The 26,685-nt window shown below is 49.4% G+C and overlaps 1 protein-coding gene and 1 long non-coding RNA gene across 3 annotated transcripts in view; one reads left to right on the top strand and one right to left on the bottom strand.

The window, feature by feature from the left end:
• Positions 1-86: 86 nt before the first annotated feature.
• LOC106030947 (uncharacterized) lies at positions 87-5,523 on the bottom strand. Its single transcript, XR_010828572.1, has 3 exons — positions 5,096-5,523; positions 4,698-5,008; positions 87-4,072 (listed from the first exon to the last, which is right to left on the bottom strand). It is a non-coding gene; the product is annotated as an uncharacterized lncRNA (long non-coding RNA).
• A 78-nt stretch (positions 5,524-5,601) lies between these two features.
• B4GALNT3 (beta-1,4-N-acetyl-galactosaminyltransferase 3) overlaps positions 5,602-26,685 on the top strand; it is a 60,340-nt gene continuing 39,256 nt past the window's right edge. Inside the window, exon 1 of one of the 2 annotated variants that reach the window (XM_066990226.1) lies at positions 5,602-5,848. In XM_066990226.1, coding sequence (XP_066846327.1) covers positions 5,707-5,848 — 142 coding nt within the window. In that variant the 5' untranslated portion in view covers positions 5,602-5,706. The remainder of the gene's footprint in view (positions 5,849-26,685) is intronic. The other variant, XM_066990225.1, reaches the window with a different exon arrangement.

Below are 26,685 nucleotides of genomic sequence, written 5' to 3' on the forward strand. Positions count from 1 at the left end.
TATGAACGCTTTCTATTAGAGGAGGGGAGGAAATTATGGTAGTGCTGATCTGTAAATCCATTTTATTTGGAAGGTTGAATATATGTCCGAGGGCAGGAAGTGCAAGGTATTGTACGTGCTTTTTCTGTGATATCACGTGATCATGTGAAATGTTGCTTTCATGTTGCCAAAACAAACAGGGACCTTCGAGCCAAGAATTGCTTTAAAAAGTCAACTGCTTTCTGCCACTGACAACTGCCCTTAAGATGTCAGTAAGGCACTGTTGGCATTTCCTAAAGGTTTCCTGAAAAAGGTTCCAAGACCCATATTAGTCAATTTTCTTCCACAATTGTCAAGAAAACAAACAAAAAAGTCATTCATTTTAAAGACTGAGACTCTTTTTTGCTAATTGAAGTTAATAATGTATGACTTCTGTCATTTCAACACAACTAAATGCCATGTTATATACGTAGGTACGAGGAATTGGTGACATCTCTCTAAAGTGGCTGATTCTTGGAATGCAGAGACTGGCAAGGATTAAAGGTTGGAATTGGACAAACGTTCTTATTGTGCAACAGGATGGTAAATGGTTTCTTGTGTAGGGGAAACGTGAGGAGTAAGGGAAAACTAATTGTATAGCATTATTTAGGCAAGGAAGGAATGCATGCATTTCAGAAAGGATGTTGAAATACTGGGCAAGGCGCAGAACTACAGATGATTCAGCAGAGGAGAAAAGGTTGTGCAAGAGCTCATGGTGTATTACATTAGAACTGATTAACACACATGTATTTTTAATATACATGTATTGTGACAACACAAACAAAAAGAGGCTGAGCAAAAACCAGTAGCCCAAACCTGGAGCCTAAAAAAAAAACACAACCAAAAAAAGCATACATTTTTAATCAGAAATATTTTTTTTCCCTCATTATAACAAACTGTTAGCAGAGAGAACATTTTCCTACTCTATCTTAAAATCAAAAAAATGATTGCACCTCTGGAATAGATAGCTTGTTTTAATAAGTTACTAGGCTCGACACATTAGAACTTAATAAAATATGACGTGAAATGACAGGAAGTTATTTAATGGTCCCTTTTACCTTTAAACCTATGATTTTTTTCATAGGCAATATTGGTAGGAGATTTCTGGCACTCGTGCAGCTGCTTAATAGAAGGAGGAATGTATACTGTGTCAGCTCAAACTACACAGCAAGGTTACACAAGAGGGGAAAACACACCACAAAACCTCATGTTTTCCCTATACCATGACTTGCAACAATTCCAAAATTAATTGAAGCTGTGACTGTGCTTAGGCAAATTAACTGTAACAACAGTTCTGATAGCTATTAGAATGGATCTAACTAATAGGAACAGATGCTTGTATGCAGTAGCTGTACTTAAATTGCTTGCAAAAGTGTCTGTTCAGAAATGCACACATTTTGCCAGTGTGGATGGACTCTCTGGACAGCGTAAACTGGAATTGTCTGTGTATGTAGGCCAGGAAGTAATTCTTTGATAAATAATGAGACACATTTTTTTGAGACTAGCTAGAGGCAACATCCCTGTGTACTTTGTTAGATCTATACATATTCATGGAAAGCTATGTCTTTCAGACTTTTAATTACAGCTCACAAATGCATCTAATTCTGTTACACCGGAATGTATTCATGCCTGCTCAAAAGCCTAATAAAGATGTCACTTTGTCCCCATTCAAAGTGGTATAATAGCTTGTTTGTATACAAGGGACATTTTAAGATTTCCTTACTTTTTTGCAACATTTTGCTTTTATATTCCTAAATTGCTTTGAGTTGTAAGACATATCCCCTTTAACCCCCCTAAAAAGCTATTCCTAAACTTGTAAGTCTAGCTGTAGCAGTAAATTTTTTGCATGTGGACTGGAATTGCATACCATAACATAGTCAGATTCAGAAGGCATGAGAGGTGAAAGTGCAATGATTGCTTTGGACTGCTGTATTGATAGGATTTAGGCACAGTGTAAAGAATGGACTTTGTTTCAGTTCTTAAGTTGCATCATCGATTGTTTAGGGTTTTCTCTTTGAAACGTGCCATCAGAAGTAACTGGAATTTAACTTGCTGGAGGGAAGCACTTTTGGCATGTCGTAGTATTTGAGAATGGTGGGGTGGACTTCTGATACTGCCCATGCAGCTCTAAATGAACTGTTTGGAGAATGGGTGTCTTCGAATATGAGTCAGCGTGGCTGCCTTTCAAGCTCCAAACACAGCTTTATAAACAGAGCCCTCAATGGGATTGAGTATTCACTTATACTGACCAAATTGCATGCTTTACAAATTGCAGTGCTTTTGGATTGTGGACAAATTACAACTGTGTAAAAATGCATTACCTGTTTCTATTCAGAAAGTCCAGAGAGGCTTTCTACGTAGTAGTGTTTCAATGTCAAAGCAAGAAAATGCTAAACTATGCAGGCATGAAGGGTTTCATTGTTGAAATGGGTTCAATATGAATTAATAAAAAACCTGGATCTACCCTGGTGAAACATATCCAGGATGTGCTGAATTCACCTGTATTGATTTAGGGATCAAACTGACTTACTTTCACTGTAAACATTTATCTCAGTAGAGAGTCACTCCTACACTGCCCAGTTAAGCATTTTTTCCTTCAGTGCGAGCTTGGCTGGATAAAAGTCTGGTCGGTGTCGTCACAGGCAAAGCTGTTCAGCTTTGTGTTCAGTGGTATCCCTAATAAAATTACTTGAAGCATGATGAACACAATCACTTAAAATATAAAGCAAGTACTGCTGCTTTTAGGAAGGGGAAGGGGGAAGTTCAGGCAAGATTTTAGTCAGATTCAAAAAGAGGTGGATTTTGAAAAAGATCAAAGATTTAGATATATCTTTCATCGTGGTAAACAATTATATCCTGAAAGGTGTTTTGAAAGCTCTCATTTTGAACTAGTTAAAAACTTTTTTTTTTTTTCTGGAAGTGTAAATGTGCTGTGAATATTGAGAGGGAGTTTGGAAGTGCAGAAAGCAATTCCTGCCCATTCCCAGGGCAGGACCTGCAGAAAGGAGGTGCTCCTAGAGGTACCCGGTGAAGTTCATGTGAAAATGTGATCTCTTTACAGCTGAGAAGGAAGGACAGGTCATTTCAGTGTAATTCTGTCTGGACAGCTAGGGCTCAAGACCTATGAAAAAAGAGTTATGCTGTGAAAAGATGGGAGCATGAATGAGATTTTCCATCCAAGTTGTAGCAAGATGATGCTGCTGTCAGTCTGAGCTGACGGAGCCATCAACTGGGCGGCCACCTGTATGGCAGGCTCAGGTCGGTCATACGAGTGTTGGAAGCATAACTGGATTGGTGCGGGGATAGCTCCACCAGTAACGCTTTTTAGAATCCAGTCCTGAGGAGCCAAAAAGGGAAAGAATGGGCAACGGTATTTTTGGAGACTGCCTTTTCCTGTTAGAAGCACTTCTGCCTTTAAGGCATTTCAATTAATGTTGAGATGAAGTCGTTGCTTGTGCTTGAGAGCATGGTTAAGGTCAGGAAGGCGGCTATGGAGTCGCCAGGGTTAGTGGCAGCTAGGGACAGTTGGGTGTATTTGGTGTGGAGCTGGTAATTAGTGTTAAGATGAAAATTACACAAGAAGAAGAAAAGGGAAGAAGCAAGAGGCAGATAATTGAACCTTTGGGGAGTCTACAGAGGAAGGATGTTGGCACAGAGCTAAAAGTAATTTACAGAACAGAGAAACAGTTGTTAGATAACTAGAAGCACAAGCATAACAGAAAGAGGCAGGGATGCACAGAGATGTAGCCAGAGAGGAACAGAAGATGCCGTCGTTAAGTGCAGCACTCATATCAAAGGCTGCTTTTATCATGAGGAAACTTAACCAAAATAGAAAACAAACAAAACCCCAAACAAAGCAAAAAAAAATGCTCCAGTTGGCTCATCTGGCAAATCATCAGCTTGAATACCCTCTTTGAAGAGGGCAGTCAGGGTAGGTAGGGTAGCTACATCCCGCAGCAGGCAGCAATCTGTCTGATGTTTAGGGATGGTCACTCGGATGAGAGACGTGGAGGTCTGCAGACATGGTCTGTGTGCCTTGGGACACTCGAGCAGACTGAGGATAAAAACATTTAAGTGAGGTATTTTTAAAACATCATTGCTGTAAGTGATGATCTTACCCCCTGGGTATCAGTGCTTTCTGTAATGAGTAAGTAGTCCAAAATAATTTAAGTACAGAGTAAGGCTATTCAGATTCCTCATTATATTACATCCAGATTCATTCAGTTCCTCAGTATTGTTGTGACAGACACTAACACCACCTTTGTTTCCCTAAGCTTTTACTCCAGAGACAACTTTCGCCTCTTTGTTACAGCGTGGCTCTATCATGAAAGTGTTTTTTTTTTTAAAGGCAACAATACTTTTGTTACTCCATAATTTCCTTTCCATTCCCCTCCATTGTAGTAGCGTGTTCATAAGAGAAAAAAATGTGCTTGCTTATTTTAATATGCAACAGTTTCAACAGTGTAGTTGTCATTATTCTAGTTTAAGATTGTTCATTGAAGAAATGCAGACAATTTTCTGTTCAGAACACATCATTCAATTCTCATTCTTCAAATAATGAAGTTTAATTTAGATGAGTATTTACTACATATTTTTGTAGTATTTTCTTCTTGAACAAATATGAAAAGCTTGTTTTATCTCTCATGCCTGGAAAAAAAGGTCAACAGAGACTGCCATACCTTCATATGAGATTTCTGCCTCACGATGACTGAACTGGTGCACAGCTCTGAGGTGTTTTTGTTGTCTTGGTGCTGAGGGTGGCTGTGTGCAAGCAGCACTGAGGAAGTAGTGCTGTGTGTTGGCAAATTCAGACTTGGAGCAGGGCCACGTGCGTCTGCAGCCTCCAGGAATGCAAGTATTGTGTCCTCGAAAGTTTCAGACCGGACCTGGTCCTCAGGGAGGTGGGGAAGCCCGAGGGCAGAGCTGCTCACCTGTCTCCGGCACCACAGGGTTTGCTTCTGTCTTAAGAAGGGTCACATCATTTCTGCCTCTGCAATGAGATATAAAACTCTGGGTGGGTTTTCCTGAAACGAACGGAAATATTTCCAACGGGGAGCTGGAGGGAGATAACCGTAACCTTCGTGGGATGCTCAGAAGAAGGAAACCTATCAGCCGCCTGTCCATCCCAGGGCAGGACGGTGACCGCAGGCTCTCTAGGCGCTGCCCGGACACCGGGGACATGCCTTGCAGCGTACCACCCCGGGGGCAGGCTGACCTCCGGCCCCAGGTTTTCTCCTCGCGGTGGTCTGTGGCAGGGGGAAAGCGGTGCGGGAGCAGAGCCCCGGGGGTGCCGATGTCCCGGCGGGCCTCTCCCACTTCGGCCTCGCCCAGCAGGAGCCCGGCTCCCACCCTGGCAGCCCGCTCTGCGGTGTGAACGGAGCCGAGGGGTGCCGAGCTCGGCTCGGAAGCGGGCTCGGGCCACCAGAGGCCCGACCACCGAGGGCTCCCCGCGGGGCCGGGCCTGCCCCGGGCGGGCGGGCCCAGGTGCGGGGGGCGGCGGCGGCGGCAGAGCCCGAGCCCGAGCCCGAGCCCGAGCCCGCCCGGGAGCTGCCCCCAGCGGGGCCGCGGCGCCGCCCCGCACCTGGGCCCGCCCCGCGGACGGGGAGCGGGGCCGGGCCGGGCCGAGGCGAGGCGAGGCGAGGGGAGCATGGCCCGTGGCGGCGGGGGCCCGGCGCCCTGAGCGGCGCCATGCGGGGCCGGCTGCTGGCGCGGCTGCGGCGGCGGCGGCTGCTGCGGCTGCTGCTGGCCCTGGGCGCGCTGGCGCTGGGGCTCTGGGCCGCCTACCTGGAGCTGGTGGCCGCCCCCGGCGGAGGGGCGCCCCCGGACCGCAGTGAGTTACCCGGGGGGCGGGCAGGGGGGCCGGGGGGCGCGGGGCCGGGCTCCGTGCCCCGGGAGCGAGCTGGGGCTGGGGCTGCCGTGCTGCTCGGCTGCGGCTCCGAGGCGGTGTTGGACAGCCCGTGGGCTTCTGGAAGTCTTTTTTTTTTTCTTTTTTTTTGGGGGGGGGGGGGGGTCCGAAATAATGTCGGGGAGTGGCGGCGGTGCGTGTGGCAGCGGTGCCTCAGGGCCGTGTCACTGCTGCTGAGCACACGCGTGGCACAGCCCCTGCGCCTGGATCCCCTGGGACCTGGGTTGGTCCGAAAACTTCAGGCTGCGGCTGGGCAGGGAGCTCCCCCGGTGTCTGTCTGCTCACAGAGCCCTCCGCGGGATCACAACTTCAGCTGGAGCTTGATCTTGAAGTTAAAAACATGCATGTATTGCTCCAGCAGTGCCAGGGATCTGACTTCTTTGGCCGGGACAGAGAGGAGGGAACAGAGTCTGCTCCATGTTACGTCTTTTGTGTGATGTGGCCCCGAGCCCCCTGCTGTCCACCGCTCGGCCAATGCCCCCCAGAAATCCCTAGAGAAAACTTTAAAAGCACGTAGAGGACTTCTGTGGTGCAGCGGGGCAGAAGGCAGGCTGCTGTGGGGTGTTTAAGCAGCGGTTATGGGGGGAAAGGGGCTGAGACAGGTGCGTGCTGCTGCAGACGGAGAGAGGGAATGGGAGAACCGGGCAGAAGGGATGCACGCGAGCAAGCCAGTTGTACTGTGAACTGGATTCTTCCTCCCTGCTTCCAGGCAGGAGTTATTTTTACATCGTTGTTATAAAAATCGTCCAGTTTCAAGGCTGAGACTGGAAACAGTGACACGGCTGTGGTCCCTACCAACTAAAACAGAAGGCGGGGCAGACAATCGCACCGCATTGAAGTTCAATTGAATAAAAGCTCCAGACGCTCCCAAACCCACCAGAGACGTCGCCGGTGGCCACACGCAGGGGCTGCTGGCGAGCCTGGCAGGGTGAAGCCCTCGGGCAGGCGGCTCCGTGGCACGAGAGAGCCTGTGCACACCGGGAGCTGATGCTCTGCCCCGGGCAGTTGGCATCCTGGGCTCCTGGGGAGCGTCCTGGAAACTGCCAGCAGGAGGGGGGTTAAGCTGTGACCCTCCCCACCCTTCCTCTTACCCCATACCTCCAAAAGCCTGTTTTAAGAGAAATCAAAAGTTGGAATGAAAAACAAATAGCATTTGATTTCTTTTGGCTGTTAAGCTAAGTAGTGCTTTCGTCTCTTGGGATTGGGGTGTCTGCGTTTGTGGCTCCACGTGGTGGCTCCTTCCGGGGATCCCACAGAGCTGGCATCGGAGGGGGTGATTCTCAGAGCAACGAATGCCTTTTCCTTCTTGTTTCTGCATTGTTTTCCTTCTTGTGTCCCAGGTGGGAACCCCACGGTAAGTCACAGCTGGGGACCAACCAAGGGCTGCCGTCCCCACTCATCTGATGCAACAGCCTCCCCACTTACTGCTGATAGAATACAAAGGCTGTTTACTTGGTAATTTTTCCAGGCATAAGACTAAGAAGCTCCTTCCTCTGGGGACAGAAAGCTGTTGGGCTTGGAAGGGAGCTAAAGGAGATCTGTTTCCATCTTCTGTGTCTGCAACTGAGCTTTCTTCTCACCTCCCACAAAAGCACTGCTGGATAGCCTGTGAAAGGAACGGCAAGTGTGTTTTTCGTTTCTTCAGGCACAGCCGTTCCTCCCCAGCATTTTGCTCCTTTCGCCCACCAGGTCGCTGTGGGGCAGGGGAAGCAAATCCCAAGTGGCCCAGCAGACCTTAGAGTAAGCCGTGCTCAGAAACCGTGTCCCTGGCTGCCCTCCCCTCATGTATGTGCAGCCCCACTATGCAACGAGGTTCAGCATGCAGATAACTTTGGCTGCAAGAGAATAAAGGGCCTCGCAGAACGTGCTCTAATAACTGGTACCCAACGGCTTCTGTGGTGCTGTGTCACCGCGTGCTGGAAGAGGCTGTGGCCGGGAGGTTCCTTTTGCTGTCACCTCAAATTCAAGGGCTGAGGGACCGGCCGAGCTGCAGGGTTCGTGCTCGTGCAGCCCCTGGGTTGGTTCGGGTCCTTCCCTGGCTGTCGGGGAGGCTTGGGATGGACTGGGCAGGGGTGGGTGAAAGTGAGTGAAACAAGTGACACACCTTTCCTAGGGAGGTGCTGCTGAAATGAGCGGTCAGGCTGGTACAAGATGAAAAAAAAAAATCATTTTTCCTTGCAACGTGATTGCATGAAGGTATTCCTACATGCTGTTCCCTGGAAGCCTGACTGGCAGGACTTGTGCCTCATGGGCAGGAGGGTGCTTCTGTTGTTGTGAGGTTTGCATATTTCTTTTTCTTTCTTTCTTTATATTTTTTTTAATTGAGACTATTTGGCTGGTCTGCTGCCCAGTAGGTATTCATAGGAATCCTAAACAAACATGTTTACAGCTGAGGGAGGAAAAATAAGCAGGCTGATGTGAGTCGAAGATGGGCACAACTCTCCTCCCCTGAAATGTGGCTTGTTGTCATCCAAAACAAGTTGTAACAGACAGGGCACTGCCTCCCTGCCAAGAAACCCGGGAGCTGCAGGCAGCCTGCGTGCTGCCGACAGGCGCTACCCTTTTTGGAGTGGGCTCTCCAGCAGGAGTATGTTTTCTCCTCTTTGCTAGTTGCCACACAGCAAGCTTTGCTCCTGCGAGTGAGTGCTGGAGGCAGGAAAGTTTATTTATTTATATTTATTTTTTTTTAGCTGAACAAGTAGTTGGAGAGGGAGAAAGCACCAACGAGGCCGATGCTTGGATGAAGCTGGTGCATCGGGGACCTCCTCTGCTACCTCTGGTTTTCTGCTCCTCGCCTTCCCCAAGCAGGAGGAGCTGGCTCTGAGGGAGCAAGGCTGGTGCTAGGGAGCCGTGCTGGCAAGCAGGGAGGATGTGCAGCAATCCCCCTGTGCTTTAAAACCTTGTGTCAACATCATAAAAGTGAATCTCAAGCGCTGAACAGGCTTAGAGGTGAGGTCACTCCCAGCCATTGCTCTGCAGACTGGTTTGTTTTTTTTCCTGCTGCAAAGCCCATGGTATCTGGGGAGCTTCTAAATCGCTTGCACTGATTTCCTTTATTGCAGGTGTGAGTGACACTGAGCCAGGCAAGAGCAGGGTGTGCAGGATTAGATTAAATTGCTTGGAGGTGCAGCTTGTGGGAACAAGGGACTCGAGGGGGCCCTGCTTTAAGCCACTCCTTCTGGCTGTTCCAACCCACCCCTGTTCCTCCGCATTTCTGCGCTGTAAGTAACGCTGGGAGTGTGTTATCTTCCTGTCTGGGCTTCTGACAAGTGGCTCTTGGATCTCCAGCTTGTTACAAAGCAGCATGAGTTGCTTAAAACCTGGCCGAGCCCTGGCGCGGACGGGCAGACGCGTGCCTTTGCGTGAGGAGGGGAGCTGGTGAAAAGCTGAAGCTGCTCGTTCAGCGTAGAGCATCGGCTGCCCTCTGTAACCTCACTGCCCAGGCACCTGTGCACGAGGATGTGTGCACTCAGACCCCCAGGTTTACTCACGCACACAGCTGGATGTCACAGTCGTCCACACGCACGCCTACTTGCCCCTGCGTGCACAGGACCGCTCTTTGGCATGGGTGATTGCTCCGAGGGGTGCTGAGTTTTCACTTCAAGGTGATCGGTTCAGTCCACCGGGAGGGTGGTCAGAAGTGCTGCCACGTCTCGCTCTGCGCTGCCAGTAGTTTGTGAACCTGGCTTTTCCCACCCCTTGACTCGGAGTCAGGCTGGGATTTGACTCGCACGTAACCTCCTTGTGGCGCGGCGCCGAGCGCCTGGCTCCCCGCGTGCCCAACGAGAGCCACGAGCGTTTGCTCTCTGGGAACCTGTCCCGCCATCTGCAAGCGGTGCGGGGACATTCTGGGGCCAGACAGATGATATATCATCACCAGAAAGAAACCCTTGCGCCATCCCTGTGTGCACACACATCACCTGTGACAGGTTGGCGCGGACGTGTGCCAGCGCAGCGTGCGCTCCCGCACCACACCTTCTCCCTCCTTGAGCCAGGCTGGATGGGGATGGCTCGGATACCGCGGGGCTGTGCCCTGCTCAGCATCTCCCCGTGCTGCGGGCTTGGCAGAGGAGTCGTATTGTCTTCTGGAGGTGCATTTCTGCGTGTGGTTGGCATCGGGCTATCTGGCGCAGCCAAACAAAGGCTCTGCCTTACGTCGCTCACCTGCAAGTTGAGGCAGACGTGGAGGAAGAATTCCCTTTTCCAGCCACTTCCCAATTCAGTTGCTGTTTTTCAGGCTTGCAGTAACAGCTGAGAAGGGCTTTCCAGAAGAGGAAATGCGCCGTCTCATTTCATGTGGTGTAAGATCTAAGGAAAGACCCACGTAATGCCTTGGGTTGAAACAGGTGTGAACCTGGTCCTCACATACTTCTGCTTTTTATGATCTGAGGCGTTCGTAGTCGGTGCCTTTAATCAGCCGAGCCAAAATACATCTCCAGCTTTGGGTCTTTGCAGTCTGAGCTCATCTCTTGTTCTGCTTCCAAGCTCATTTCTCAATGATTTCTGGGAGCTTAAAAAAATAAAAAATAAAAATACAAGCAGCATCCAAAGTGCATGTATGTACGGCAGAAGGGCGAAGGAAACCAGGTCTGTCTACTGGTGTTGGTCAGAGCTCCCCTGCACCACTGTTGGCCTGAGAAACCTCCCCCATGCCAGTGCAGCACAAGGCTTTGGTGTGGTTTGGGGAGAGCCCCCTGCACTTTGGGGTGCTGGGGTTATATCTGGGGGAGCGTTGCTGTTAAGTAAATGAGCTCTCTCCAGAGACGCCTCAGAACAAGGATCCATGTCCGAATAATAAAGGATTTAAATTCACTACGCTGGGCAACGTGATTCAGTTAGTCTGTAAAATGTGGGATCGCTTCAGACAATCCAAAAATTGCCGGGTAGGGCTGTGAGTCTCCCTGAAGCGTCAGTGCCACTCTCACCTGTTTGGTAATTCTGTTTTTACCATTTCCTAAGGCTTCGGTATTACAGCATTGTGGGGCTGTGTCCTGTCTGAGACTTACTCATTTATTCTGAGGGAAAAAGGGTCAACGTGGCTTCTTACCTCCTTTCTTTCTACAATCTGGAGAAGCTGTCCTATGTTTCTCTATAGCATAGGCCCATCTGGTACATTTATATGGCTGAAGTACTGCCCCTTGTGCTATTCTTGCTTCTCCATGTCACTGTTTTCCATGGCAGATGCAACGGGTGTCCCAAGCCTTTGCCTCATACGTGGCTCGTTTTCTTGCTGCCTGGTTTCCATCTCATCTACAAGTCCCCAGTGACCTTCACTTCAGACAGTCTAAATGTTCGTGACTTTTGTTTCCAGTTGAGCAAAATATGAGCGACTGACAGCCAGGGCTACTCACTAATGTAAAACTAAACACAGATCAGAGACTTAACCGCAAGGTTTGCCATAACAGGCACACTGTCTTTTAACTTTCTTTGCCAGTAGCCTCCTGGACTGTAGGTATCAGGAACTAGTCGGGTTACATGGAAGCCTGTTTTTCACTGAAATTGTATGGATTCATGCATGTTAAAAGTAGTTCGTCGCCAGGTACTGTTATATCCCATTTACCAGTAAAAATATTTGGTCTGTATTATCACCTGTTAGCCTGCAGAATTGCCTACTAGAGCTCTCTTGAAGTGAGAATAATATGCATCTATGATATATGATTTTTTATTTATTTTTCAATTTTAAGTAAATCGGCTTCTGCCTTGCTTCAAGGAGCCACTTATTTCCCTGCCATTAGTGCGGGCTGTTTGGCTTGGCCTGTGTACGTGGTGCTGGCAGCTCCAGCGGCTTCCTCAGCCCTGCTGTTTGTATGAACCTGGTTAAGCCATCTCCAGCCCTCCTTGTAAACGCTTCACTTCCTAAATTAGCTTTATTTACATTAAATAACGTTGTTTTCTGTAAAACTGCAGTAGTCGTGTCTGGGTGCTATTAACCCCATCTAGACCACGCCACAGGGTTTATCCTGAGAATATCCTGCCTGTCCCGCCACGCACCGGCAGGCTCCATGACCCGCTGCAGCAACTCGCCCCCAGCATCAGCACTGGCTGCTGCAGCCTGTGGTTTGATGTAAGCAGGCCCGTTGAGAGGTTTTAATTTGTTTTCAGGCAAGGCAGACCATCGCATAATGCGCTGCTGTATCTCCGTTGCTTGTGCTAGCAAGTGTCTGCAGTCGCTGTCTTGCCCTCGGGCTTTCAGTCAGTTTGCACAGTGGGCTTGTACTGCGAAAGCAACAGATGTGGATCTCTGGATCACTGAATTGGTGCTTATTCTCAAAATATTAAGTCCTCTTCATTTAGTTTTCAGTTTCTTGATTGAAACTTAAGCCCTGTACCTATAGGGTGCTTTAGCTCAGCAGACCATTTTTTCAAGCATTTATAATTTTTCCTTTCAATTCGCCTTCAATTATTCTTTTTTTTTTTTTTTTTTTTACCATTTAGGTTATGCAGACTCTCTTGCTTCAAGCCAGCAGGTCCAGCTCTTCCAGAGCCTCAGGTCATGCCCCTCTAGGATTGCACACAGAGCAAATACCCATGTGGGACTAAGTTCACCTGGGTCCTAGGAAGAGTTTCAGGGCCAAACACAGCCCAAATGGCAGTCTGTGGAAAAAGTTTTTGCCAAGTTCATGCTTGGTTTGCCCCAAGTTGTTGGCCAGACTACTCTGTGAGCATCAGAAATTGTTTAGTATCAGCCATTGTTCTCTTCTCCCCGTGTAGACAAAGTTCTTTTTGTCACAGAGTCACAGAAGGGTTTGGGTTGGAAGGGACCTCAAAGCCCACCCAGTCCCGCCCCCCTGCTATGGACAGGGACACCTCCCACCAGCCCAGGCTGCCCAAAGCCCCATCCAGCCTGGCCTTGAGCACCTCCAGGGATAGGGCAGCCACAGCTTCTCTGGGCAGCCTGTGCCAGTGCCTCACCACCCTCTGAGGGAAGAATTTCCTCCTTATGTCTAATCTAAATCTCCCCTCCTTTCGTTTAAAACCATTCCCCTTGGTCCTATCACTGTTCTCCCGAGTAAGAAGTTGCTCACCTTTATAAAGGTGTGTAATTCTTCAGGGCCTACATAAACAAGCAGCCCTGGGGAGGGTTTGCTCCATTGCCTCTTTCTGCCTTTTTGGGCTGCTCCAGCTCCGTTGCTGATTCCCAGGGCAGTTCCCAATCCACCTCTTTTGCAGCCACCTCCTTGGAGAGGGAAGAGGTGTTTTTGGGCATGCGAGCTGAAGGACAGTCATACTGCTCTGCGCTGGGCTATGAAGCTATATTTATTATGAGCTTATTTATCCTCTAATAGACGTGTTCCAAATCTGTCTCTGTTGTTTTGGTCCCCTGCCTCTTCAGGGCTGAGACATGCTTTGTGACACCGGGCTCTGACAGGTTGTAACCTTGGTAATGGTGTTTTCTTCCCCGCTGCGGTTACCAGCTGCAGCCCTTTGTGTGCATTCACTTGTCCGTGTCGTTCGCCTGCTCCAGCAGCGGAGCTGAGACTGCTGTCACCAGACCTGAATTTCATTTGGCTTTCCAAACACCCGCCGATCCTCTGTAGCTGGCACGATGCTGCTCACCTGTGCTACCGTGCACTGATAAATCCTTCTCCTTTTGTGCGCCTTCCCCTCCCGCTGAGTCCTCGTCCTCATCCCCACCACAACTCTGAAGAAACGCTAATGATGCTAGCACTGCTGCTGCTGCCTTTTGCTGTGCTCAGCACCTAAAATTTCTCTGAATGTGCCACCGTTCCTTGTAAATTGTTTTCACCTTGCTCTTGTAACTCCGTGTTTTAATTGGATGTCTCACATAGGCACATTGAGAAAGAGAAAGAAGTGTTTCGATATGTCTTGCAGCTCATGCAGATGAAGAAAGAAAAGAAAACCGGAAGAAGAGTAAAGAAGGAAAGAAGCAGCAGGGATTATTTGGCAAAGTAAGGAGAAGCCTGAAATGAGGCACAGTGGGATGAGTGTTGGAGCAGGGTGGTCAGAAAAAGCCATTGGCCACCCCAGAGTTGTGAGGCAGAAAGAACTGAAGTTGAAATCAGAAGTAAAGTCTAAATCTAAATATTTGGGATTTTAGTGGAGCAGAGTCTGGAAGGTACTGGGTGTAGAGATTGAAAAGAGGAGATGCAGGAAGGAGTTGGAAGGCACAGAGTAAACCACTGACCCTGGGTTTTAAAAAGAGTGGAGGAAAATGCAGGGGTGATTATTACAGAAGCTGATGGGGACTGTAAGCAACTCTGCTGAGATAGTTAAGAACATATTTGGTGTCACAGGGGCGTTTGGTGCCCCGAAAATTGGTACCACCATGGCTTTTTGCTGCGGTGGTGTCTGCCAAGACCTCTGGTTTCCCTGTATCGGTGCTTGGCGCTGCAGCCGCTCCACATGGCTTGCAGAGCATGGTTGCCTGTTTCTTCCTGGGTCTTGCAAATGCTCAGCACTTTGCCAGCTTTTTATTTGCAGAAAAACGATTCGCTAGCCCAGCCAGGAATCTTTCACATGTCCCTCTTTGTTTACAAGGGATATAAAATCCCTTTTTTTCTGGTGAAAATAAAAAAAAAAAAAGATGGTTGTCCTTTTTAATAGTCTGTAGTCAGGTAACATTTAATCCAGAAACTCTAAATATGTGTGATGCATGGGATCCTATCAGGGATTTGGGATTTGCAGCCCAAATCGCTGGCGATCCCCCTGGGCAGCGAGCAGCCCCTGGCAGCAGGTCCTGGGGGAGCTGTGATGTGGCCTTGCTCTGTCCCTGCTGATGGGGAGGGACCAGCTCCGGCCCCCCCGCCCACCACAGGCTTATATTTAGCTGGTGGCATGCGGGCTGTTTGAAGGCAGCATCTCCCAGCCCTCGCCTTGGTGCTGCCCGGCTTTCCACAGCCCTCGAGCTGCCTGGGTGGAGAGCCGGGGGCTAAAATTAGCAGGGAGCGCTGCTCTCGCCAAACGCAGCGTCTGACCCAGCCGGGGCTGGCAAGGGGCAGAGGAAGGCGGCCCTGAATCCCACCCCCGTGGAGCACTCGATGTGCTGCTGGCTTTTTGGGTGCCTCAGTGCGTGGGGTGCCCCGCGGGGAGATGGTGAAGTGATGGGGAGAGTCAGGCAGCCTTGGGGCATGGTAGGAAATCCCTGTTCCCAGAGCTCTCTTTCCTTCTCGGCCTCCCTTTGAGTACCACGTGAACAGGAGGGAGGCCAGTTTCTGCTCCGGGGTGTCTGCGGAGCCGCAGACGTCGCCCTGCTCAGGGAGAGGTTCTCGGGGCAGATGTGGGGCTCGGCCGCTGGAACAAAACCAGCGCGTGTTCGCTGCTCCCGCCCCGCCAGAAGGAGCTGCCGAGGAATTTGCTGCCCCCAGTAGTGCCCACCCTAAATGAGCACTTGTTCTGTGCCCGGTCTCCCCACAGGCGCCGGGGAGGCTGTGGTCTGGTGGATACGGCCACAGTTTGGGGGAACGGGGATGCTGCTGGCAGCTGAGGCTGCGCACGGCAGCTGCGATGCCGATGACAGCGGTCACTTATCCTTTTGATGTACTTTATCTCCTTGAAGGAAAAGCATTAATTGGGCTCCCGTTGAGTTCAGTGCAAGGGGAAAACACACTATTTCACTATGGGCCATTATGCTGGACCCAGCCAGCCCTGCTGGTATGATCCAGCTGGCTTGGCTGCCCCAGGCGTGTCTCACCTCAGAGGTTCCCACCTTTGACATTTCCTGTTCATTGCACTCACCTGAATTGCACAGCCCAGGCCAAGAAATGGGTGGAAAGATGCAGCAGAGATGGGGACTTGATCCATAAGTGTGTGGTGGAACAGAACAAGCACCCCTGACACACAAATAAAGTCCAGAACAAACATAATCTGCATTTGAATCAACGTGTTGGTTTTTTTTTTTGTTTTGTTTTTATTTTCAGCAATGGGTTGGGTGCCAGGATGCAAGTGGTGGAGCAGAGTAGAGCCAGGTCTTGTGGTGGAGATACAGGGGCTGCTCAGTGTGCCCTGGGAAGGTCCCGTCCTCAGGGAACTCCCTTTCCACAGCACCTCAATGGCAAGGAGCTAAAGGGATGCTGGTAGGCATTGCTCGTGGGGAAACCCAGGCCAGCTGCTGCAAGAAGTAAAAACCTAGAAAGGTTCATGGTCTGCCTGCTGACCCTTTCTGTTGAAAGGCAAATGAAATTCCCCTTTTCCTACAAACAGGGGAGAAACAAGAGCTGCCTGGATGGCTGCACCAGCTGTGCCTTATGCATTCAACCAGCTAACTTGTCAGGTGGCCTCTCCAGCTGTCTGGAGGTGTGCACAGATGTGCCAGCCCTCTGCCGGGTCTCTGCTGAGCTAGGTGTGAGGAAGGGGAGAGCCCTGGGAGCCAGAGGGGAGCAGTGCTGGCAGCGTCTGTCCCTGCTCCCATGTCAAGGATGGGTGCCTGCCTTCTGCGAGCACCACGCTGTGTGTCTCCTTCTGGTGAAGCGAGGGAATTTAAACTGTCCTGTGGGTCCCTGGCTTCCCTTTTTCCCCACCAGAGGTGGAATGAGGAGCATCTGTGTGAAGGCCATGGAGGTATTTTTAGCATGGGTAAAGAAAGGTGAAATATACGGGCTGGGACAGCTGCAAGATGAATTGCGCTGTGTCGAGACCAGCTCAGTCAGCTGTTTTGGCTGGTAAGGATTTGCCCAAAACCCAGCATGGTGAAGAAGGCATCACCAGCTGGAGACTTGGCTGGGAGGCTGGGGGAGGAGGCTGTATCCTCCTCTTTCCCTTCTCACATAGATCTGGCAACTCCTCTGGCACAAGATTGCTTCCCCGCACAGACACCCCACTCGTGGTGGCTCCTCTGTGGCCCTGGGGTTGAGGAGGAGGAGGGAGCACACAAGGGCTGAGGTTGGAGTAACCCTGTGGGCACGGGCACTGCTGGGGACAGGGTGTGAGCCGGTCACGTCACTTCAGCTCTCTTGCCTTTTCCCAGCTGAAGGCTGCTCTGTGATGGAGAAGTGGCTTTTTCCTGTGCTGGCTGGAAACAATGAAGGGGACCTCCTTGCTCGTAGTCATTGTTTGCTGGCAGAGGGGTGGGGAGAATGGTGCTTCCAGATGTTTTTTTTAATACTGTCTGGATCCATAGCTTTGTAAAGAAATGGTTGCATCACTACTCTGCAGGTGTGCACGCTCAGGTTCTCAAGCCATCTCCACGTGCAGTATTTTCCACACAGCAGGTTTTGCCATGTTCCAAGTACCACCAAGTCAGCCTGGAGCACAGAAACCAGCAGCCGAATCTCCCAGGAAAACAGATGCCTAACCTGATTTTGCATCGCATGCGGAGATATTTACAAGGCTCTGTCACGACACTGTGCTGTGCTCCAAAGGCACCCGTGCTCCTCCTGTTTGCTGAGCACACCCAACTAAACCTGTTTGCTCCAGGTTAAGAAGTAGTATTTCCCGACAGAAGAACTGCAGCACGTGTACTCCGCTTTGTCCTGTTTTGGGCGGCCAGGGAATTGGATGCCAGACAGCTGGGCTGGTGCCTGGACAACTTCACATGCGCTTGGTTGACCCAAGGTGGCTTGCGTGGAGCTGCTCCATAATGAACTGGTCGCAGCCCTTTCCTCCTCCCTCCAAGCCTGAGGTGGCCATGGGTTGAAGGTGAGGTGAGGTGAGGGTTTTAGCAGCCAGTGTGCTTCTCCTATTAAACTCCCTGCTGATGACGCCTGGTGTGTTGATTTATAGACCTGAGGCATGTCTTCCAGGCCAGCTTTACTATGCGTCTGTCCTGCATAATAGGCTCGTTGGCTGTGGCAGTTTCCTTTGTATAGAGCCAAGGTGTGAGACTCTTTATTATGCTCTACCCTAAAGTTTTGATGCTAGGGTTGATGTTAAAGCCCAGCTCGGGATTTATGGGATCACAGACTTGGGTGCTGTGTTAAAACACCGTGAGTGACACAGGCTGTGGGCAACAGGAGGAGCGAGTGGTTTCGGTCACTGTCAACGAGCTTTTCCTCTGCTGTCTGTCCATTTTCAGCACGGGGTCTCTCTCGGTTACCCTCTCACTGTAGGGTCTCTCTGTAGAATACCCATGCATTGAAAGCATCAGAGGTGAGAGACTGCAGTGATATTTTTCTGATAGGTGCTGCTGTCCCTCATGTAAGTGTCCTAGGGAAGTGTTGTATATATGTAGGCACATCACAGATGCAAGCTGTAATTTCTGTGCCTGCTGCCTGCCCAGAGGAAGTCGGCAGTTCCAGGTAACCCCGGCATGTCAGTACTTGCAGCACAAGCTCGCTCCTATATGCTACCACACCTCACCTCCCACCATCCCCACCTGCACAGCTACAGATGCACACCCATGGCCATGTGCTGCTCTTCTTCCTGCAGAACGTCCCTCCATCCGTACTTCCATCCATCCATCCTTTCACCTCCGAGGCTGCCCACCCACAGCTGCACGCTCCCCGGTGCTCTCGGGGTGCACGGATGTGCTCTCCACATACTCGCCCCCCTGCATACGTGCCTGTCCCCCCTGAGCACACGTGTACCTGCCAAGTCGCTGACCTCAACTATGTACTGCTCTTCTGGTGTTCCCCTGCCTGTTTGCACGACCTTGAAAGCCTTGTTGTCTGCTGCCAAGCTCCCCCCTGCACAGCTTGCTCTCTTACAATGTTTTTCCCTTCTTGCTTTCCTTAAGGTGGAGAGAAATGGCCGTGAAGGTGCTAGATCAGATCCTGGAATAAATAAGGCATGCTGTGGCCAGGGCTCTTGTAATTTTCCTTTCTAGGGTTGCGACTGTGTGTTTCCATTTCAAGCTCTGACCCCATCCCACACCAGAGGTGTGCTGACTTGGTTCATGCAGTGCAACGGAGAACAGCAGCCTCCCCACCGTTGCTCTGCCACCACATCCTTATTGCAAGCAGTCCCCTCTGCTATTGCACACCTACCCCATCCTCCTCCTCTGCACAGGCCACCCTCTTGGCCTTCCCTTTCCCACCATGCACAATGCAGCCTGCCGATGCACTGCGGTGTGTTTCAGTTGCGATCAGCCACGTGGGCTGGAGCAGTGGAGCTGGGAAAGGGAGCATCTTTCTCCCGAAGGAGAGCGCAGTGGGATGCAGACAACATATCGGCACTCTACAGTTACTGATGATTTCTTTGTGCCCCCACCAGCTACTTGGTGCAGCTTTTCCTCATCTGGGCTTGCTGCAGTCCTTGCTTTTCACATCTTGGGGCTTTCTGCATTGAATTATGAACCTGGCTACTACTAGGAAAGCAACCAAGTTGAGTGTGTACACCTCTTCAGACCCAGAACTATATCCCAAGACATATGTATATTTAGAACCTGTAATTAATCAGAGGAGTGTACCCATATTCATTTTAGTATCCCGTTCCTCTGTTGTTTTTGCAGAGGCTTTCTTAATCTCATTTTTACTTAATCAAATTTACAAGATTTTCCTGTTCCTCTCCCTGGATGTTTCTGTAGTTTTCCAGTGCTGGCAGGTATGCAGGTACCTGGAGGTGCTGGGCACCTTCATAAAGGAAACACAAAGAAGCCATTATATCTGAGGAAGCAGAGATCCTGCAGCAAAGGGTTGTCACTTGCAGTTCACCAAGGTGAAAATAAATTTTTGTTGTTGATGTTGCTTTGTTTTTGTTTTTAGGTCTGAAATTCTGAGAAATCCTTCTTAGTCTCTGAGAATCTTGTGTTCCCATAGCCAAGATGACAGGTATTACTAGATGTCTGTTCACTTCCTTGAGCTTAGAAGGTCAAGGTAGCACAGAAACAGCACCAAGGCAGTCTGTGGGGATCTGAAGATTTCAACCTTGTAACATATTCTCACATTTTTCTAATAGGAACTTCAAAACTGGATTGTGTCCTTCTGCCTTGCTGATGCATGTGAGAGGGCCAAGTCTGCCTTTTCCACATCTAAGGGAGCTCATGCAGGGAGTCAGAGGGTCTCCTTGAAAGCCCACATGCTCTGCGGCATTTGCCAGATGTCCTGTCCAGGCATAGTCCATTAGGGCCAGACTCAATAGCTCTCCATCAGGAAGGCTTTGATCTGGAGGTCTGTACGGGGAACTGGTGTCAGGCATCACATGCTGTCTCTCTGCTCACCAGGAAAGGCTGCGCTGGCTTCCAAGACTGGAGTGCTGTGGACCATCTCTCAGCCATCTCCCAGGTCTAGCCCATGGACCTTCTTGGCCCCACACTAAGAAATTTAGCTTTAGAAATCCATGATGAAAAGAAGCAGGGGTGCTTGTGAATCAAAAACACAACGTCAAACCCTCTCTGCCATTCAATATGGTACCTCAGGGAGGTGCTGCAGAGATGAAGCTGAAGGATCATGGCCAAGGGAGCTAACAGTGAAGTGGGTAATGCTGGCTGAGGACAGATGGCAGCAGGGTGTGGAGGTGGGAGAATCCAGGCAGGTGCAGTGTGAGTGGCTGCTGTGTCTCTAGGGGCTGCATTTATCTCCTAATCTCCTAATGACCCAGAAGTGTGAGGGAAGACTGCTGTCACCTGCTCTTGTCCAGTCCCCAGTTTGGTTCTGCTTCTCTTCCCACCCAACCCACCCTGGATGGATCTGGCTTCCAGGCTGGCTGCACGTGGAGTGGAGCTACTCCTGTCAAAAACAGCAATCATGTGCAGAGCCACAGTGTAGGACGCTTCCTCCTGGCTACACACAAACGATTGCTTTTATCCACCTACTCACTCCAAGGGCAGGTGCTGGGTCTATCAGGTGGCATGGGCTGCTTTGCCTTGGGAGCAGTGCCTGGAAAACTCCTCGTGCTGCCTCAGGCTGCCCATGCCAGTAAGCAGCAGTAGCCCTGAGGTACCCAGGAGTTGGTCTCGATGATCCTTATGGGTCCCTTCTGACTCGGGATATTCTATACCCTGCCACGTACCTGGCCTGTGCAAATCATTACCTGTGCCACATCGCTGCTGGACAGAAGTCTGCGGGGACTTGGGCAACAATCCCAAGCGCTTTGCTTGGGGATCTGTCAATGGTGGGGTGAGAAACCGGGTAGTCAAGGACTCAATACAGACATGGGCTAAATTGGTTAGCATTGTTTAGCAGGAAGTGTGGTGTGAGAAGGGCTTATAGCTGAACAGGGATCCATCACACACCACGATAAATATGCATTTCCTGGCACTTGTGCATATCCTTCAGCAAAATGGTATAAGCCAAATAGTTTTCTCCTGGACATTAGTGGCAAAAGTCCTGTTGAGCTCAGGTGGAGCAAGATGCTGCTTGCTGCAGTTGATTCTTCAGTGCCTTGTGTGAAGGAGAGGGGGCCAGTAAAGCAGTATGGAGCCCTTTCTTTCCCCCAGCCTACACTTGGCTGCCAGCACACACCGTGGGACCTGAGAAAATCATGTGCATCCACCATGCAAGATGGGAGAAACTTAAGAAGAAAATTATTGAGATTTTTCTCACACAGGAGCATTTCAGTGCTGGTTAATTTTGAATGAGACCATTATTAAGATGATGTTGGAGCTGTGTAGTTTGGGTGGAAAAAGATAGAGGTGATAGAGATCTCAAACAAGTGAAATTGCTAGCAGCATTGATGGGGAAGGCACTGAGAAGAAGGCTGCCATGCTTGGTCAGCATCTTGCTCCACAAGACACAGGGAGGCTTGGGTTCAATGGCAAATAGCTAGAGTATGAGCTAGAATTAGGACACAAATAAGTATCCAAGGAAACAACCCCAGAGCAGTCAGGTTGAGTGGGTAATGGAAAAGGCTAGGACGGGGGCAGCTGGATGGGGGTAGTCAAAGACAGCAGGTCAACACTGTCCCTGAGGTGGATGAACTAACCTCTGGCACCCTTTTGGGATGGGGAGCTGATGAGGAACTGTCTGCAAGTGTGTTTGTACAAGTGTATTTCCTATATGAGTGGCCAGACGCCATCGGCTGCTTCCAAGAACCTCGTGTAGTTTCCAGGCCTTCAGCAGGCCCTTACCTCAGCCAGGCTATTTATGGTACACGAGGACATGGCAGCAGCCAAGCAACCTGCACTGTCGTCAAGCCGGCCTGAAATGCCGTGGTTTCCCCTGGGTTTTCTCTGGTTACAGACATGAATCTGGGCATTAGACAAGCCAATCTCATCCCTAGGAGTTTGTATGGAAGGGGAGCGTAGGATGCTGCAGCCAGGTGCTGGCTGCAACAAGTGCCCCACTTGGCATGCTTCAACTTGCTGGGCTTTGGGCACCAAGGTTTGAAAGCTGGGCCCTGGCAGTCTGGTTTTGGCCTGAGCTTCTTTCACAGCCACTTGCTGTGCCATCCTCACAGGAGTACAGAGGAGGTCTGAATATCAAGGCAAGGCCCAAACTCTGCTCTCAAAACTGTGCCTCTGAGGGAAGTTGTTCCAGATTGACCATGGTGTTTCTGAGGTCAAAACCAGGCCACAATGAGCTAATTAAAGTCAGGTCAGTATGAGATGTGTTATGGTCAAACCAGTGCATCTTCAATCTGAATAACTAGATCCCTCCAAGTTACCAGCGTTGTCTGGAGAGGAGACTGTGACACCAGACAGTGTTTACTTGGACCTGAAAAGTCCAAACAGACCTCTCAAATGTTGTCACGCAGGGGGCACTAGGGGACGGTGAGTGACCCCAGAGTTATTCATTAATGCTGCATGGTAAAGATTGGCTGAGCAACAAATCTGCCTGCAGCTGATTGAAACATAAGTCGGGTGAGGGCCCAGGGCTGGAAAGGACCACAGGGGAGGAATGACAAAGGTGGCCGAGGCAGCAGAGGCTTCCTTGTGACAGGAGAACATAAGATTTTTTTCAGTTCTTTTGCCATGAGGAAAAAAGAGTTAAAGGCAGTCCTACAGCAGAATTCAAAGTAGCTCTAAAAATGAAGTCAGTCTCTTGGTTGCCTTCTGCCCCATAGCATAAGGGCGTTACTCCCTTAAATTAAAACGCGTTATTTATAAAATAACATCTATCATGTACGCGCAGGGTAATTTCAGCATCGTTAATTCAGTGCTACGGGAGCCAATGATGCAAATGGTGTGGATGGATTTTTTTAAAGGGTTGGATAATTTTATGACTAATAATAACATTTGCAACTACGCGTGGTAAGAGGAGAGTAATCAGAATTTGTGCTTTAGGGCATAAGCTGCCTGTTTGCGTAGGTCATGAGGACGTTTTTTTTCTCTTCCGTAAAGTAATACAGCTAAAGGTACTTCTGAAGGTTGTTTCCCTTCTGCCTTTTAAACATTAGATGTTGGCCACTGGTCAAAGTGAGATTATCTGATGGGATGAACCAATGGTCTGATCTGATCTGCTAATTACTAAATTCCTATGCAAGGCTTTTATTTCATGCACAGTGAGGTACTGTGCACACGCTATGCGTTTTCAGAGGGGAGTTTTGTAGCACAGGGTTAAAGCACCAGCTCTGGTCCCTAATTGAAACCAGCAAAATTCAGTAAGTTTGGACCACATCTGTGTGCTGAGTAGCCCTAGGCGGGCCTCTGTGGTTTTTCTTCCATGCACAGTAACTGTATTTCTGGCAGAAGCTCTTTGAGCTGAGTGAAGAAATGGCAACAAATAACCTAACATATTTAGTTCACTTTCTGTGTGTGTTTGTGGAACTTCCAGGAGCAGATCAAACTCTCCTCAAATGTATTTGATGTTGTTTAGCAACAGTTCATTACATGGGCATTGCTTTTTTTCTTTTCCTCCTGGTTTGGCTAAGGCTAGCTCTTTGATGATCCAGCCCTGGTTTGAGTTCTCTTAAGAAGTGAATTAAAAATTGGCCTTCTTTAAGTAAACAAAAGCATGGGTTGAAAGTATGTTGGGGTTGATTCTTCCAGGGTGGTTCAATTGCTGAGAAAACTGGGAGAAAGCTACTTTAATTGCTGGGAAGATGAGCGGTGAAGAAAATCTTTATAATGTAACTGTCTGTGGCAAATTGGTTTTACTCTGTTCCTTGCGCTCCTGTAGCTGTACAGCCCCATACAAATTGTATACAGCTGTATACACAAGCTGCTGGGCAGCTTTGACCATTGGGCAAGATCCCTGTTGTTTTTGTTTTTGTTTTTTTAAAGAGCAAAAAATAACCTGGCTTGTTTTTTCAGCTGGCAGTTTACAGCACCGTAAGTCAGAAACCTTCCTTTTGATTTAAAAACTGGAGCAAGCTACTAAAAGAGATAAAATGTGGGATACTGAGATGCTGTCCTGTGTCACCTCTTCAACTGTAATCGTGTTTTGGTGTCTCAAGGGGTCCAATTAAAGCAAGCACATCAGGTTGCTGAGCAAGTGCGCTCCGCTGCAGCTCCTCTCATGCTCGTGGTGTTGAAGACATCAGGGTTTCACTAGGATTTTAATTTCCGTCTCAGGTTCACAAGTACTGAGTCCTGCTCCCACCAGTCCATTCGAGTTTGGTGCTACCCCTGTCAGATCAGGAAGGGGAAGGGGCTTTGCTGTAACAAATGTTACCCTACACCGTAAGGACATTAGTGCGAACGGTTCCCCCTTGCCCTTGCAGCAGGCCAATAGACAGCAGGGCTGCTTAGTGTCCATCACACCCAACCCTTGCTGCAGCTCTGGGAGTCTTCTGGGAGATTGTAATTGGTGCTTTTCTCACGTCTTAGGTGGGAAAGTCCTGGGAGGGAAGAATCTCTTACAAATTTTTCTCATATGACAGCTAATTATTCTTTTCTCTATCTAGTCATCGTCTATTTTCTTAGCTTTACCTGTGTGTGAGGTATGAGTCACAAAATCTGATGGGTTTTTCTGAGAAGAGCCTTGGGCACTGAGCAGGAAAGGACCAGGGAGTGGTGTTTGGTTTCTCAGGGGCTCTTGGAGGGGCATGGGCTGTCTGTGGCCTCTAAACAAAAACTGGAGGTGCCTTGAGCTGTGATTGTGTGGGAGGCTGCTGGGGAATCCCACTCAGTGGAGGTGTCCCCAGAGGGATGCTGGGCTGGGTGGGGAGATAGGGGTGCTTGGTTGGGTGGGAGCCTCTGGTGTGCCACCATAACGTAGCTTCCCCAGGCAATGCCAAGGAGTGTCAGGAAGGCTCCCCTGTCTCCAGGGTTGATCCAAGTTGATCCTGTCGGGTCTTCTCCTCCTGAGGTGCTGGCAAGAAGCTGGGGCAGCCGAGGGGAGCAACATCTTGGCTCGCTTGCCATCCTGCTCGGGTGGCAACCTGGCCTGGAGTGGGTCCCAGAGCTCAACATGGCAGTGCCAGCCCAGGCAGGCACTCACTCACTGCCTCACGGCAGGCAAATCGCTTGCGGCCAGAGAAGAGGAGATGAAAGGGAGAGGGGGAACTAGCTATCTTTTATTAATGCTATCGAGTTGCATTTCTTTCCAGTGCTGTAAGACCAGGACAGGACTTGCAAGCAGTTGATGAAAGAGGAGACAGAGCTCTCGGGGAAACATGAGAGGACTTGAAGGAGTCTCAAGAGGATCACTCGGAGCGTTTGAGTGCTACCTCAAAAATATGAGAGGCTGGAAGTATCTAAGTGTGCAAGGGAATGACAGGGGAGAAGAAATCAAATAAAAAGTGTGGGGAGCCAACTATGAAGGGACAGGAGAAGATGGATAGTCACCTCGTTATTGCAGAGTTGGTAGAAAAAAAAAAAAACAAACTTTTTTTTTTCCTCTTCTGTGATCTCTTTCCTGTCCTAATAATTTTAGGATAGTGTTTTGTCTGGGCTGTTTCTCCTGTCATTTGAGGTGTAGCTGCATGAGAGCTTAGCTCTGCAGAATCCCTACTACACTGCTAGCACAAGCAGACTCTGTCTTTATGGAGAAGACCTTTAGAAGCTTCTAGGGTTAAGTACAGGACTCAAATTTAGAAGCATCCTAAAAATTTCTGTAAAGTTCAGTGGAAAATTATGCATGCTCTCCATGTTTCTTGTAACTGCTCCTTAACATCTGCAACAGGGATAAAGTTACTAATTAAACTCTTCTTTCATATGAGATGGTGCAAAATAGTTAGAGATGTTCATAAAGGGCATCCCTACACAAGGGTCACTTACAGCAGCAGAAGGCTTTAGCAACTGGATTTCTCTAAGGGTCTGGGGCATGCTGTGTCTCATGTGGTTTTCTGTCAACCACGCTTTTGATCGTATATGAAGATGCATAAAAACATTACTCTGACATTTCCCAATTATGCAAAGTTATAAGCATTTGAAGTTAAATCCAGTGAGACTTTGCTAGCTTCAGAGATTCCTAGATGAAAACTGTTTTGTTTCACTAGAAAATTTTTTGTTTTTTATTTCTAATGAAGATCAGAGTGCCCAGGGGCTTGATGTTTCTCATAGGACCAGTAGCAGTACTATAACAAGTCCATGTGAACCTGAGTTCACAGACCCTCTGGTGGCCTCTTCATCCTTGCTATTTTTGGTGTTTTAGAAAGCAAAGTGATTAAGCCTTGAAAAGGAAAGCTATGAAGATTGTGAAGGGTCTAGAGGGCAAGACGTATGAGGAGTGGCTGAGGCCCCTTGGTTTGTTCAGCCCCGAGCAGAGCAGGCCGAGGGGAGGCCTCATGGCGGCCTGCAGCTCCCTCACGAGGGGAGCGGAGGGGCAGGCGCTGAGCTCTGCTCTCTGGGGACAGCGACAGGACCCGAGGGAACGGCATGGAGCTGGGACAGGGGAGGGTCAGGCTGGGGGTTAGGGAAAGGTTCTGCACCCAGAGGGTGGTTGGGCACTGGGACAGTCAGTGAGGTACACCTTAAAGCAGGTAAAAATTATGTATGTGATATACATTCATGGTGTCAGCCAAAAGAACGAAGGCTTAAGAGTGACTTGTTGGGCCGTTCAGAACTTGTGCCAACTTCATTTCACGTAATAAGCCAGATCGTCCTC

This window comes from Anser cygnoides, chromosome 1, assembly GCF_040182565.1.
Source record: "Anser cygnoides isolate HZ-2024a breed goose chromosome 1, Taihu_goose_T2T_genome, whole genome shotgun sequence".
Lineage (NCBI taxonomy): Eukaryota > Metazoa > Chordata > Aves > Anseriformes > Anatidae > Anser > Anser cygnoides.